The sequence below is a fragment of the Ascaphus truei genome, chromosome 1 (genome assembly GCF_040206685.1).
Source record: "Ascaphus truei isolate aAscTru1 chromosome 1, aAscTru1.hap1, whole genome shotgun sequence".
In the NCBI taxonomy this organism is placed as follows: domain Eukaryota; kingdom Metazoa; phylum Chordata; class Amphibia; order Anura; family Ascaphidae; genus Ascaphus; species Ascaphus truei.
In genome coordinates this window covers 250,500,708-250,517,030 of record NC_134483.1, presented here as the reverse complement: position 1 = coordinate 250,517,030, position 16,323 = coordinate 250,500,708, and the positions used below count along the sequence as shown (strand labels likewise).

The 16,323-nt window shown below is 40.6% G+C and overlaps 1 protein-coding gene across 1 annotated transcript; it reads right to left on the bottom strand.

Annotated features, from left to right (window-relative positions):
* Positions 1-2,188: 2,188 nt before the first annotated feature.
* Positions 2,189-6,954, bottom strand: LOC142495272 (uncharacterized). The gene is made up of 4 exons (XM_075600558.1): positions 6,913-6,954; positions 5,170-5,341; positions 3,693-3,770; positions 2,189-3,327 (listed from the first exon to the last, which is right to left on the bottom strand). Exons 1-4 carry the CDS (start codon positions 6,952-6,954, stop codon positions 2,243-2,245), a joined length of 1,377 nt encoding a protein of 458 aa, XP_075456673.1. The 3' UTR covers positions 2,189-2,242.
* Positions 6,955-16,323: the final 9,369 nt, after the last annotated feature.

Here is a 16,323-nt window from a genome sequence, read left to right as displayed (position 1 = left end):
AGTTGTGTTCTAGCTTATCCTGCACACGTTCAAAAAAGTCATTAGTTGATAAAGTGAATGTTATTGAGGAATTAAAATTGCGCGCATGCCGACGGTTTTGGTAATAAGGATATTTTGCTCGGATCAAATCATAGATTTGGCGTGTGCTTGCTTGGTGTCCGCAAGTTGATAAAATAGCTTCTGAAATCATGTATTTATAACCTAAATTCGGATTCATAATTGTCACCAATTCATCAGCCATTGCAGAGTAGCACAAAAGATGTGTGCAGGTATCTGTTCTTTGCTCATCAAAATGAAACTGCTCAATGGCTAACAAATTGCTGTGTTTCCTTTTCAAGGTCAACAAAAGTATAAACTGTAACTCCTTATTTCAAACGCCAATTGGATTTCTAGTTATAATTGCTTGAACATTTGTGGTTTGTGATAGCCGCATGTGGGACAAACATGTATCCTTTTTTTATCTCGTTTCTGAAAACATTACTACACTTTTCATTCAGTAACATTGAGTTTTCTTGCAAAATAACAAAGAGCAGTGTGTGAAAATAGTGCTTAGACAGCCATATCAGTAAATACACACACCTGCAAAATGAAATGTTTTGTTCCCACATACATTTCTGTGTGTATTTGAAAGTCTGGTTAAGTCCCTGTCTGCATGAGTTTAAATACGTGTGTATCTATATATATATAAATATATCTCTCTCATAAATATATATATATATATATATAAAGTGTATATTGTACTATATGTATATTGTGTGTATGTGTATGTGTATGTGTATGTGTATGTGTATATATATATATATGTATATATATATTATATATATATATATAAAAAATGTAAAAAAAAATTTTTTATATATATATATATTATATATATATATATATAAAAAAAATGTTTTTTTTTTTTTTTTTTTAAATATTGCTGGAGTACACACAACATATTGATGGCAGTAAGTAGGCCTTGTATGAAACCTATTTAAATGGTGATAAACATGAGTGAATTAAGTAATAAACATTTGTTTGCACGCAATAATGTTAGAGGCTCACACTTAGTATAGTTGTCAAACATTAGGCCTGTATTATTAAAATAGTGTGTTTTCACAAGGAAGCATGAAGTGTATGTTTTTTGTAAATACATCTACTGCACCGACACACTTTATTCGAGCAAATACCCGGTATGTACCTGGCAGATACCTGGAATGCGCCACTCCTAACCTCTGACAAGCCCCGTTGCATTTGCCTTCCCAGCCTGGGTTCATGCCTGGCTGATGGGCGGCTGATCTGTTAAATGATAATGATTAGGATTTAATAGGCTGCAATGCTTCGCGTGTCTACCAGATGGCATAAATTCATGAATTGTAATGCAGTTTATATATATATACTGTGCAGTATTGCAGCCAGCGGGAATAAAATGCTTCAATCCCTGCTTGGAAAATAACTCAATGTACTCGGGCAGAAAACAGTCACAAACCTCAATACACCCGGGTATACCCGAATTCGTGGGACTAGCCGAGCTCGAATAAAGTGTGTCGCCAGTGTATACCAGTTTAGATAGTACTATATATACACACACACACACACACACACACACACACACACACACACACACACACACACACACACACACACACACACACACACACACACACACACACACACACACACACACACACACACACACACACACACACACACACACAGTGTGTGTCTGTGTGTGTGTGTGTGTGTGTGTGTGTGTGTGTGCATATATCAATACATACTACATATATATTAGTATCAATTCAGAGATGTTCTTGAAACAAGAACACATAAATGATTAAAGGACAACATTACAATGGCCACCAAAGGTAAGTAATATTTAACACAAAATCCTGCTGTACACGTACAAGAAAGATGTTTGCAGTTAAATAGGTGCTTTTATAATTGCATGAAAATAATATGCACATGCAATGATTACATCAATTAACACACCCAAATGCAATGTTTTGCTGCAAAGTCAATGGCAGCTTCTCTAAACTTAGCAACTGGCTCCTGGTGGACCATTACTGAACAGACGATTAAAACATAAATATTTATAACACTATTCATTAATTAGGAGTGTTAACATTTCCAAAACTTCACGTGTACAAAAACATACTTGAAAGTTTGGAAACAACACAGTCTTCAGCATACATACAATAGTAATTAGATAATCTGAAGTCAACAAAACAAGGCCAAAGACATATTTTCTGAATTATAACATTTATTTTTTTTGTTCCTTTTGCGAGCGAGTAACAGGCCTGCTTGTTGTCTCTTGAGTTTTCCTTTTTCTTTTGCCACCAACTTTAGGCACAACAGAGCCACTTTGAGTGGCCTCTGGCACTTCACGGGCAGGGCTTGTGGCCAGTGACTCACCTACAGGGCTTTTGGGCAGTGACTGTTCACCTACGGGGCTTGTGGCCAGTGACTCACCTACAGGGCTTGTGGCCAGTGACTCACCTACAGGGCTTTTGGGCAGCGATTCACCTACAGGGCTTTTGGGCAGCGATTCACCTACAGGGCTTTTGGGCAGCGATTCACCTACAGGGCTTTTGGGCAGTGACTCACCTACAGGGCTTTTGGGTAGTGACTGTTCACGGACAGGGCTTGTGCCCACTGACACATGTGAGCAAGTTGGTAGACACTGCACAAGTGATGGTTGGTCTGTTTCATGTGTGTCTTTTGTTGTTTTTGACCAAAAACTGGTCAGTAGTAACTGCTTGTGTTTTCTTTTTGTGGCCTCCTTTGTAGGTGTCAGCTGCTGAATTTGTACAGATGGCAGCGGTAGGATGTCGTCAGGAACCTGCACAGCAATGTCTGCTACTTGACCGGTAACATTTGGGCCTGGTGAATGAATATCAGATGAATGTGGTGAAAACTGACCTGCATGAACAGATCCTGGCTGTGAGGTGTTGAATTGTGGTACATTAGTCATTCTCCAGTAATTAGCTTGTGTTTGCTGAACAACTAATGCTTCGAATGAGGTGTTGATTTTTTGCAACTGTTTAGGCACTTCAATGAAGACTCTGTGGAGATGTGCCAATTGTGAAACTGTTTCTTCCTGCAGTGCAATCATCCTTTCCAGCACTGTCATCAGGTCAGAATGGCGACGATTTTCTGCTTCCACAATTTTTCCCTCAGAAGCTACAATTGCATCATATGTGGTATTTGCTGGACGTTTTGGCGGTAAAACAGTTTCAATTGGAACCTCTTCATGGTCACTTGCTTGTATTTGTGTGTCTATGGCGGCGGCGGCATCATCATCATCATCATCATCATCATCATCATCAAAATCCTCTTCATCATGTTCTACAAATAAATGTACACATTATTAAATGGCATGTTAATCTCTGCTGTGTTACTATGTAATTGTACTGTGTCATAAGTAACAACTAACATGTTTCCATACGTTTTATAACCTCACATTAAAAACTACCTTGACTTAAGAATAATGTTTGGACTCAGTATGAAATATGAGTGAATGAAAACTTGCTGTAAACTCACAACTCCTACATGATAGTTAACATCACTAACACAATACAAGTTGGCTTACACTTCATTTTCACTGACACTAAGTAATCCTATTTAAAGAAAATGTGCAAAACAAATAATGAACATGACAACATAACATATAGAAGAGCACATATTATATGGCCACCAACTGATACACTCACCTTCTAGGTGTGTTGAGCTGGCTGACCCAGGTGAAGACACTTGTTCAGTCTCAGGTGACACATGTCCTTCAGGGGCAACTATATATAACAATAACATAAGTTTTACATTTACATGTGTAAATATTGAACAAACAGTTATTGTATTTTCTGTATTTATGAGTACCTAACAGCATCATTTCCTTAACCCAAAATGTGTGTGTGAAAGTGAACATAAATAGTTGTAATAACAATGTACATGCCTGTGTACTTAGAACTTTTGAGTTCCCTAACATAAAACATACTATGTTCCTGCAGTAATGCGTGAGGATAAATAGATTAAATTTGAACATAAAAATCATATGTTGTGTAGTGATATCAGTATCATAATGTACATAACTATCATGAGATGACATTCACAATGGTTATCATGAAGGTGGTCATATTGCACAAAGTGTTGTTTTTGGTAGAGGATATGTGTGGTACATTAATATAAGATGTGGCACACATGAATGTGGCTGTGACTAAACAAGACAACACATGCAGTGTGTGATAATGTGTCGTTGATAGTAGTAGTTCAACTATAGATATGAGTGAACTAATGTGTGACGTACGGTTTGATAAGTAATGAGTTGTTGGGGCATTTAGTAGCTAAAGTGAAGCTTTCAAATGAGTGTGATTAACTTCAGTTGTGCTAGTCAGGTTGTAATAACGGTATTCCCTTCCCCAAAAAGCCTAATCAGCCACACCTTTCAATGACTTGAAACAGGTGAAAATGGTGTGAACTAAGTTGACCCTAAAATGAGGCTGTAATTAGTGTGTGTGCTGAACCCCACCCCCTCTGTTGAAGTGTATGCTGTGATGAGATATTAATTGCAGCTGCTTTAACACAATGGTAGATGAGCTAAATAGTCGTGTGCAGTTTTTAAGTTATGAAAACAATGACATAAAATATGATACGTGTGCCTCATTATGCTGTCTGTATATGAGTTAAAGTAAAAATGGACCTTTTCATAAACAACTATAGATGTGTTAGTGCAAGTGATGTTTGTAGGCCGTTGCATGCAATATATTTGATGCATGCTTAAAATAGGCAGTAATGTCATGTTTGTCGGAGTAAAATAAATAAAATACACAATAATATTCTACATATTTCTGTTCTGTACCTGTAGCTAGTAATAATTTCTCATTAACATGTGTTACACATGTGTACTACCCTGTTGTTCCCCATCTTCGCCCACCATCAATTGCTTCCACTGCAGCAATGCATTTTGGGAATTCACATGTAAATGAGCACGCAATGGCACGTGCTATATTAGTTACTGCTTTTAGTAGGACTACAACATATATGTCTATTTTGAGATATATATATATATACAGAATCAGACATATACATATATAGATGCAGGTATGCTTATATTGTGAAGACAGTATAAAAAGCAGTGTAACTATGCAAAATAACTGTAAGCAACGACACGCCTAGTACAGTAATATTTCTCACCTGGTGGAAATTGTGAGGGGTAAATTCCTATATCACGGTCACCAGGTAAGCCTTCCACGACGACGGGAAGTAATTTTGCCCGAAGCAGCTCCTCCAATGGACTTAATATGAGACGTTGTGGTGTGGGCCCACCTCCAGTGCCAGTAGCATGCACGCGTTGGTGTTGTATTTTCTTTTTCAATTTGGACCTAATATCATCAAATCTCTTGTGACAACTCCGCTTGTCCCTCACATGATTCCCACACGCATTGACACCAATGACTATTGTGTCCCACATCTCTTTTCTGCTTGCTGAACTTGTCCGCCCTTGAAAAACATATAAAATATATGAGGTAAATGAATAATAATATAAGCACCAGTTTCCTACACTGCTAGCTGTTCCAAGAGATAGCAAACATGCTGTTTTATGTGTAATATGTGAAGCACATGAGCATTCACTACTAAACCTATACATGTAAGCAAGCTTGCATTCATATTGTATGCAGTTATGGCAAATTGACCGCCTGTGTTTAGTTGTCCTTGTAAGGCATGATAAAAAGCTGTGTTTCCAGACTAATTAACATAGAAAGATATTGTGAACCCATATTTGCATATGAACAAAACTCAGATGACCTAGGATCACATGTATTTGAATAATAAATGTAAAGGTACACTTACCTAGTAAATGTCCATATATACTGTCATAGTGCTCCAGAATGCCAGTGACAAGAGCTGTATTTTCCTGGTCATTGAAGCGAGGATTACGTGGCTTCTCCACACGTTTCTTTCGAGCAGGTTTAGGGTCAGAGCTTGGCTGGTGCTGACTGGACTCTCCTTCTTCCAATGGAAGAGCCTCCAAAAGCTGCCCACCAGCAAGCACGCCACCACCATCCACCCCATCTGCAACTGCGCCACCAGCAGCACTCCCAGCACCAGCACTCCCACTCCTAGCACCAGCACTCCCACTCCTAGCACCAGCACTCCCACTCCTAGCACCAGCACTCCCACTCCTAGCAACAGCACTCACACTCCTAGCACCAGCACTCCCAGCACTCCCACTCCCAGCAACAGCACTCCCACTCCCAGCAACAGCACTCCCACTCCCAGCAACAGCACTCCCACTCCCAGCAACACCACTCGCAGCACCAGCACTCCCACTCCCTGCAACACCACTCTCACTCTCAGCAACATCACTCCCCTGAACAGTACGTTCACTCCGACGCGTACTCGCATGAGTAGCACTCCCACTCCCACCGGCATCACTCTTCCCACGCTTTGCGGGCATACTTCCAGCACTCACAAAAAACAGACAAGAAATGTACAGGCAATCACACGAAACACTTCCACATATAAAACAAGACAAAGATGTAAACAAAACAACAAAGGACAAAGCTCACCCAATACACAACAAGTCTCTCAGTCAATATGCAAATCTTCAATCGTCCAGCTCTGTGCGTCTCTCTCTCTCTCACTCCCAACAACACAGAGAATGATTAGCAGTACACGTTGCCTTTAAATATGGCGCGCAATCAAAAACATGCTTGTTTCGCCTGATTCAGCAAGATTTGTGATTGGGCAACCTATCAGCACCCCGCCACGCACGCCGATACACCTGTGTGTGATCGGATAATCATCGTGAGAGTGGGCGGATTTGTTTTCGGGTTGATTTTGAATGTATTCGGCACTTACTGCATACGGAGAGGAAAAATCGCCAATAACATGACTAATCGGTAAGATTGCCGATTTCACATAATCGACGCTTACTGCATGAGGCCCTAAGACCTCAAAAGGAGCACAATAGAACATGCTCAAACCTCCGATGTCCTGCCAGGTCAAAAAATGATGAGATGTATTAGATAATAGTGCTTGTATCTATACAATCATTGAGACCCATTGGACTCAATGTTTCCAACATATATATCCAATAGGTCTCCCTGAGGTTGAGTCTCTTGACTCTATCACCACTAAGTACTGTTAAGGGAATCTGTTCCAAGCACATGACTCTTAGAGAAGAAGGATCCTTATTATGTTTGTCCAAGAAGTGTCTAGATAAATTGTGAGTTGTAGTGCCATGTATGATGTTTCTTCTATGTTCTAAAAATCTTGTACTTAGAGTTCGGGTGGTTCTCCCCACATATTGGTACCCACAGCGGCATGTGATGCCATAGATGACAAAAGAAGATAGACAATCCATATGACTTTTGATTTTATAAGTGGACTTATTATGATGAGACATGAATTGATCAGTTTTAACCATGTGCTTGCAGGTCAGACATCTGCTTCTACCACAAGAGAAGTTACCATTGGTGATTGATCTACTTACAGGAATATCATTAATTTGTTTAAGACGACTGGGTGCTAGCATGGTTTTTAAATTCCTAGCTTTTTTGTATACAATAGGGATATGTGTAGGTAATTTATTCCCAATTATAGGGTCCCTAAGCAGTATATTCCAGTGTTTATTGAGAATTGATGAAATGCCTCTGGATGAATTATTATAGGTCGTGATAATAAATGGTGATTTGGAAATACTTTTTGAATTAATATCTGTTCGTCTAGCCCCTCTGGATTTGACGAGCAGGGATTCTCGATCTAACAGACTAACTTGTCTGAATGTTTCAAGTATAGTGCTTTTGTTGTAACCTTTGGCTAGAAACCTTTTCACCAATATCTCCCCCTGGGCCAGAAAATCAGAATATTTTTACCCACATTAATTGGCAATATCTTTTTTATTGCTTTTTTTATTTTTATTTTTATATGTTATGCACACTTCTTTTTTGCTTTTGTGTTTTTATCTAATAGTCACTTTTAGTTTTTCCTGCCAGAATACATTTAGTTATTTTCACACCACTGTTTATTGGGCATATTTGCCTGGTGCAAATTCTTGCCACATCTATCAGGGCTGCAGCAATTTAGGTGTAGTGTGTGAAGGGCGCTGTCTATATTTTCTGTCACTTTAATATTCTCCCTACTAGATAGCAGCCTTTTTCCATTTACACCTATCCTGCATTGCAAGGTCTGATATATCTGACAAGATGATGAAAACTAGCAAAGAACGTCTCATTAGGAGACAACAATATGCTGAATCTGCTGAAATAGATATGACAGAATGTAATGAGGACAACATTGATCTTAAATCCAACTTTTTTAAGCTTGAAAGGTTGGCTAAGGAAGAGATGAAACATTGGCTTTATCTTTTATCATTACAAAATTATTTGGATGCCAAAATAGTCCCTAGGGGACTGAGGTTTACTAAAAAAAAACACATTTGACACAAATATTGAGTTCAAAACTAAATGGAATGATGCAATGGAATCATGTTCTTTTACCTTGATCAAATTATTAATTAACTATAGGGAAGATAAATTGAATGAAATTGCAAAGGAAATAGAGGACACTCAACATATTATGATTCCTTGTTGAGAGTGAAGAATTCCAAGAACTTGATAAATTAGTGGACTCTAGGGTACTCAAATATGAGAAAGAGGTTAGTGAACGTAAGAGTAACAAATATACAAGAGACCAAACTGATTATGCCACAGACAAAATCAGAGACTGGAGAAGGCATGACAGGAGAGATAGGTCTAAACATTACACTCCAAACAGATATTACAAAAAAAACAATAATGATAGATATAGAGACAATAGTAGAGATCATTCACATACTCATCCCACATCAAACGAAAAAGGGCCCAAAACTCAAATTGGTGATAAGAAACCAGCCAAAACCCAATTTTCTTGTGTTACAGAAAATAAATTTGAGATTTTACAAGATAAGGGGGTGACAAATGATGAGACTCTGGAGGTTAGTAAGAGCAATGGTGCTATACCCAAGATTCAAAATAGAGATATTAAAAATGGCTTAGATGGCACTGTATCTACTGTTAAATCCCACACTGCGTCTTTTTTAGAATTGGTGACACAGGAAGAGAACCGGGAAAGGGGAAGATCCTATCCATTGTGGGATCGGAAACCGACATATCATTCAAACACCCCTCAACGAAGAAAAAGAAGTTGCGAGGAACCCGGGGAGGGAGGCGCGAGCAAAGAAAGAAGGAAGGTGAGCTAATGGCTAGCAAACCAGAGACACAAGGCATTTTTAATTTATCCACCTTTATATTATCTACAAATCACATTTCACTTTTGACCAGGGGCCTTTCATTTGCACCCAGCAGTCTCCCAAACAGATTTGATCTGTTTGTGGATTTAAACAAATACATCAGAAAAATCACGCTAATGAGACATTTCACCATCCAAAATAAAGAACAACAATGTATATTTAATACGCAAGAGATTGCATGTATTGAAGCAATGACCACACTACTGAGGGAAAACACCCAAACTGAAAATACATCACATCTGCTAGATTGTGGTCAACAACCCATGTATGAATTAGATAGTTCAGCACCAGTAATTCACCATCTTCTTCCCAATACAATAGAATCTATGTTACCACTCAATCCGGTGACTGAACTAAGAACTAATAAGCCTATAGATACCCAGGAACTTTCAGATAACAAAATAATCCATTCCCCTTTTTCTGCCAAATCCACGTATTTTCCGTATCACTCAAAAGGATCATTTGTAGATACTTTCTACACAATGGTACTTAAAGACTTTGAGGAAATGTGTCTCAATACCACATCACTACGAAATAGAAATCTATCTAAAGAAGAAAATACTGCATTAAAAGAGCTTAGCAACATGAAAGAACTTGTAATTAGACAAGCAGACAAAGGAGGGGGAATTGTTCTGCAGGACAGACTGGATTATCTATCAGAAGCTTTTAGGTTACTAGGTGACAAGATCTCCTATAGGGTTCTGGTTGAGGACCCTATGGAAGAATTTCAGAAGTTATATAAAGAATTCCTTATGCAAGCATTAACCATGGATATAATCACTAAGGCGGAGTTCAGTTTTTTATATTTACGTTATCCACGCACACCTATTTTTTACCACATACCCAAGATACATAAACACACATCTATTCCTCCAGGAAGACCCATTGTTTCAGGGGTGGAGTCGATGACGTCCAGCGTGTCCCAATATGTGGACTATTATTTACAACCTCTAGTGACCAAATTGAAATCGCACTTGAGGGACACGTTGCATGTCCTCGACTCCATCTCTGAAATTAAATGGAAACCCACTTACATCTGGGCTACATGCGACATAACATCTTTGTACACATGTATTCAACATAATAAGGGTCTCAATGCAGTCAAACATTTCCTGGATATGGATATTAATATAGGTCCCACTCAGTCCACATTTATTTTACAGGCAATTTCATTTATATTAGAGCACAATTATTTTTTATTTGAAAACCAATATTATTTGCAGATCTGTGGGACGGCCATGGGCACGAGATTTGCCCCCAGCTATGCTAACCTCTACATGGGTTTGTGGGAGGAACTCCATGTGTGGGGTGATGCGGATCTGGGGGCGAGTCTCGTGTACTATGGCCGTTACATAGATGATATTATTTTAATTTGGGACGGTGAATTGGAACACTTAGAACATAAACTGGAAACATTTAATATCAACGATATGGATTTAAAATTCACATATAACATAAACAAAAATCATATAGTTTTTCTTGATCTAGAATTGGAGGCTAGCACAGATGGTGCTATTATCACCAAAACCCACTTTAAAACAGTGTCTACTAATAGCTATTTACACAACAATAGTAATCAATACAACAAATGGCTTGCCAATATCCCCAGGGGCCAATTTCTCAGAATTAGGAGAAATTGTTCCCTATATTCTGATTTTCTGGCCCAGGGGGAGATATTGGTGAAAAGGTTTCTAGCCAAAGGTTACAACAAAAGCACTATACTTGAAACATTCAGACAAGTTAGTCTGTTAGATCGAGAATCCCTGCTCGTCAAATCCAGAGGGGCTAGACGAACAGATATTAATTCAAAAAGTATTTCCAAATCACCATTTTTATCACGACCTATAATAATTCATCCAGAGGCATTTCATCAATTCTCAATAAACACTGGAATATACTGCTTAGGGACCCTATAATTGGGAATAAATTACCTACACATATCCCTATTGTATACAAAAAAGCTAGGAATTTAAAAACCATGCTAGCACCCAGTCGTCTTAAACAAATTAATGATATTCCTGTAAGTAGATCAATCACCAATGGTAACTTCTCTTGTGGTAGAAGCAGATGTCTGACCTGCAAGCACATGGTTAAAACTGATCAATTCATGTCTCATCATAATAAGTCCACTTATAAAATCAAAAGTCATATGGATTGTCTATCTTCTTTTGTCATCTATGGCATCACATGCCGCTGTGGGTACCAATATGTGGGGAGAACCACCCGAACTCTAAGTACAAGATTTTTAGAACATAGAAGAAACATCATACATGGCACTACAACTCACAATTTATCTAGACACTTCTTGGACAAACATAATAAGGATCCTTCTTCTCTAAGAGTCATGTGCTTGGAACAGATTCCCTTAACAGTACTTAGTGGTGATAGAGTCAAGAGACTCAACCTCAGGGAGACCTATTGGATATATATGTTGGAAACATTGAGTCCAATGGGTCTCAATGATTGTATAGATACAAGCACTATTATCTAATACATCTCATCATTTTTTGACCTGGCAGGACATCGGAGGTTTGAGCATGTTCTATTGTGCTCCTTTTGAGGTCTTAGTCAGTATCCAAATGTGGGGCCCCTGGTCAAATCATTGCACTTTTTATTGTATTTCACTCTCACATTAATAGTATACACAAATAAGTGAATTTCATTTTCACCACATGCATTCATTGTTTCACACATGTGCTGATAATGATATATTTATTTACTGTGAAAAAATTTAGTATTACACTTATAAATATGTAATTTTTACTCACAGATAATTACACACCTTACAAGAAGGGTATTTACACAAACATTTCATTTATTTCAATTTATGCACACATATACATTCACTTCAAGTATACACATGTCTTTGGATTGCTGGCTCTTAGCTAATTTTTCTCTACTTTGGCAAATGGTCATATACCATAGAATTTTAATTTGCCACGATTAATGTGGGATATAAATGTTAGGTCACACTTTCCTAGCTATGGATTATAGCATCTTCCCCTTACATATAGTGTAATCCAAAGATTATGCATTTATCTAAAAAATAATAATCTATTGAGATGTATGTCAAACCTCTTTCCACAACAACATTATAATTAATTTTAATATATAATAAATACATATGGTCTATCTATAGACTGAAGTCTCAATACTCTATATAACTTGCTTTCTTCATCTCTTCCAGTTCAAATGCTAATGAGCATCTCACATCCTTATTCAAGCTTGATCAAATTATTTAAAAACAATTACCAGCGTTCATTGGAATTATAATTATGTGAAATTAACCATGAATTTAATTAAATTATGGTTAGCACTAGTATCCAATATATGCAATGTTGTCCTCTAATAATAACCTGTATGTTATTTCTTTTGTTCCATGCAGGGTTGTTTTTTTGAAAACTTTTATGTTAACATCAATGGATTTAGATTAAGATGTTAATTAATGTGTTTTTTGCTATCATTCAGTAACACCCATTAATAGCAATCATAATGTACAGGCAATTATGCATATCAGTAATAAGCCTTTGCATGTTATTTATATCACATGTCTGTATCAGTGTCTATCACTTAATCCTATTGAATAATTGTTTGTTAGTAATAGTATTTTCTTTGTTCAGATAATTATAACAATTTCTTTTTAATATGTTCTAGTAGCATCAAATTGTTTAGCTATTGCACCAGGTAATATAGATTAGCCCAATGATAATAATGGAACTAAACACAGCTGTGGAGAAACGTTTTTTATTGGTGAAAGGGACTATTTAACACAAGGAAGTTCCATTTGGTATCCATCCCCTGATGAAATCCGCAGAGTCGGAAGAAACGCGTAGGGATATCTGGCAGTGAGCCTACAGTGACAGGGCAGCTCCCAGCACCAGCGTGAGGAGGCAAGGATTTGCATGAAGATTTTTTTCCGGTTTCAAGTGTGAGAAGAAAGGCTAAATGGCGGCTGCATGTGGAGATTGAGTGCTCACAAACACCAAGGATTACTCCCCTGGAGACAGGAGCTGACAGCAACATCCTTTTTGGAGCCAATACTGACACTCACACACAAAGAAGAGACAGAGGAGTCCTCAGTTGGTGCATGGGCAGGTCCCATAACATGCTTTATTTTATCAGACAAATTGTAAGTGTGCATTTGTCTTGTCCATGAGATATTAAAACTTTGTTCATCTGATTTTACACAAGGATCGGGCGCTTCTTTTCTCTTTTTCTCTAATAGGTACTGTGGGAGTTCGGTGAGCCCAAGAAGAAGCAGCCTGGACCTTTTGCAAATCAACTTATCATGGACACATGTGGACTTAAGTATTTTTAATATTCACTGCATTTATGGGTTCATAATCGTGTATTGAATTTTTCATTGCTTATCACAAGAACCCATTTTTTTTATATTTGCATTTTTTAGTTAAGTCCCAGTGACACTCAGTGTCATTTTTACCCACATTAATTGGCAATATCTTTTTTATTGCTTTTTTTTATTTTTATTTTTATATGTTATGCACACTTCTTTTTTGCTTTTGTGTTTTTATCTAATAGTCACTTTTAGTTTTTCCTGCCAGAATACATTTAGTTATTTTCACACCACTGTTTATTGGGCATATTTGCCTGGTGCAAATTCTTGCCACATCTATCAGGGCTGCAGCAATTTAGGTGTAGTGTGTGAAGGGCGCTGTCTATATTTTCTGTCACTTTAATATATATATGTGTCACACTCTCCCTCTCCCTGTGTTACCCTCCCTCTCCCTGTGTCACCCTCCCTCTCCCTGTATCACCCTCCCTCTCCCTGTGTCACCCTCCCTCTCCCTGTGTCACCCTCCCTCTCCCTGTGTCACCCTCCCTCTCCCTGTGTCACCCTCCCTCTCCCTGTGTCACCCTCCCCCTCTCCCTGTGTCACTCTCCCTCTCTCCCTGTCACCCTCCCTGTCACCTTCCCTCTCCCTGTCACCCTCCCTCTCCCTGTCACCCTCCCTCTCCCTGTCACCCTCCCTCTTCCTGTCACCCTCCCTCTCCCTGTGTCACCCTCCCCCTCTCCCTGTCACCCTCCCCCTCTCCCTGTCACCCTCCCCCTCTCCCTGTCACCCTCCCTCTCTCCCTGTCACCCTCCCTCTCCCTGTCACCCACCCTCTCCCTGTCACCCACCCTCTCCCTGTGTCACCCTCCCTGTGTCACCCTCCCTCTCCCTGTGTCACCCTCCCTCTCCCTGTCACCCTCGCCCTCTCCCTGTCACCCTCGCCCTCTCCCTGTCACCCTCCCTCTCCCTGTCACTCTCCCTGTCACCCTCCCTCTCCCTGTCACCCTCCCTCTCCCTGTCACCCTCTCCCTGTCACCCACCCTCTCCCTGTCACCCACCCTCTCCCTGTCACCCACCCTCTCCCTGTCACCCGCCCTCTCCCTGTCACCCACCCTCTCCCTGTCACCCACCCTCTCCCTGTCACCCACCCTCTCCCTGTGTCACCCACCCTCTCCCTGTGTCACCCTCTCCCTGTGTCACCCTCTCCCTGTGTCACCCTCTCCCTGTGTCACCCTCCCTCTCCCTGTGTCACCCTCCCTCTCCCTGTGTCACCCTCCCTCTCCCTGTGTCACCCTCCCTCTCCCTGTCACCCTCCCTCTCCCTGTCACCCTCCCTCTCCCTGTCACCCTCCCTCTCCCTGTCACCCTCCCTCTCCCTGTTACCCTCCCTCTCCCTGTCACCCTCGCCCTCTCCCTGTCACCCTCGCCCTCTCCCTGTCACCCTCGCCCTCTCCCTGTCACCCTCGCCCTCTCCCTGTCACCCTCCCTCTCCCTGTCACCCTCCCTCTCCCTGTCACCCACCCTCTCCCTGTCACCCACCCTCTCCCTGTCACCCACCCTCTCCCTGTCACCCACCCTCTCCCTGTGTCACCCACCCTCTCCCTGTGTCACCCACCCTCTCCCTGTGTCACCCTCTGCCTGTGTCACCCTCTCCCTGTGTCACCCTCCCTCTCCCTGTGTCACCCTCTCCCTGTGTCACCCTCTCCCTGTGTCACCCTCCCTCTCCCTGTGTCACCCTCCCTCTCCCTGTGTCGCCCTCTCCCTCTCCCTGTGTCGCCCTCTCCCTCTCTCTGTCACCCTCTCCCTCTCTCTGTCACCCTCTCCCTCTCTCTGTCACCCTCTCTCTGTCACCCTCTCTCTGTCACCCTCTCCCTCTCTCTGTCACCCTCTCCCTCTCTCTGTCACCCTCTCCCTCTCTCTGTCACCCTCTCCCTCTCTCTGTCACCCTCTCTCTGTCACCCTCTCCCTCTCTCTCTCCGTCTCCCTCTCCCTCCTCTGTCTCCCTCTCTCTGTCGCACTCTCTTCTTCGCTCTCTCTGTCGCACTCTCTCTTTGTCTCTCATTCTCTCAGTGTGTGTGTCTCTCATTCTCTCTCTTTCTCCGTGTGTCTCTCTTTCTCTCTCTTTCTCTGTGTGTCTCTCTTTTTCTCTGTGTGTGTGTGTGGGTGTGCCGCTCTCTGTGTGTGTGTGTGTCTGTCTGTCTGTCTCTCTCTGTGAAGCGCCGACGTCCAGACACTGGTTAAGGAGTTCAGGAAACTAGTCATTCACATCTGGCTTTTATTTCTAGATCCGACATTGACACACACACACACACACGTCTAATTGTAGTATAATGTAATACAATAAATACATTTATGTCAAAAATGAATGTTGTTCTGACTAGGAATTTATTAAATGTATTGTATTTATATATTTTATTTTAAAGCGGGGTTGGGGGCGGGACTAGGGGTGGAGTTGGGGGGGCGGGACTAGGGGCGGAGTTGGGGGCGGGACTAGGGGCGGAGTTGGGGGCGGGACTAGGTGGCGAGTAGATTTTTTGGTTGGGCGAGTAGATTTTTGGGTGATTTGTCGAACACTGTATATATATATAATGTGTATATATATATATACGTGTATATATATATGTATATGTATATATATATATATAGAACCCCTGAAGAAGTCTCTGTTCGAGACGACATGCGTAGGGACTGATTCATGATATTGTCCTGCTTTTATTATTCATATGCCACTCTGACATATGGGACTTTACATTATTTGGCATT

Coding starts and splice junctions, on each gene's coding strand:
- LOC142495272 (XM_075600558.1), bottom strand. CDS start 6,954: ATGTTCTATTGTGCTCCTTTTGAGGTCTTAGGGCCTCATGCA. Junction 3,771..5,169: donor CCCCTCACAATTTCCACCAG/GTGAGAAATATT, acceptor TGTTATATATAG/TTGCCCCTGAAGGACATGTG. Junction 3,328..3,692: donor CAGCTCAACACACCTAGAAG/GTGAGTGTATCA, acceptor ATTTATTTGTAG/AACATGATGAAGAGGATTTT.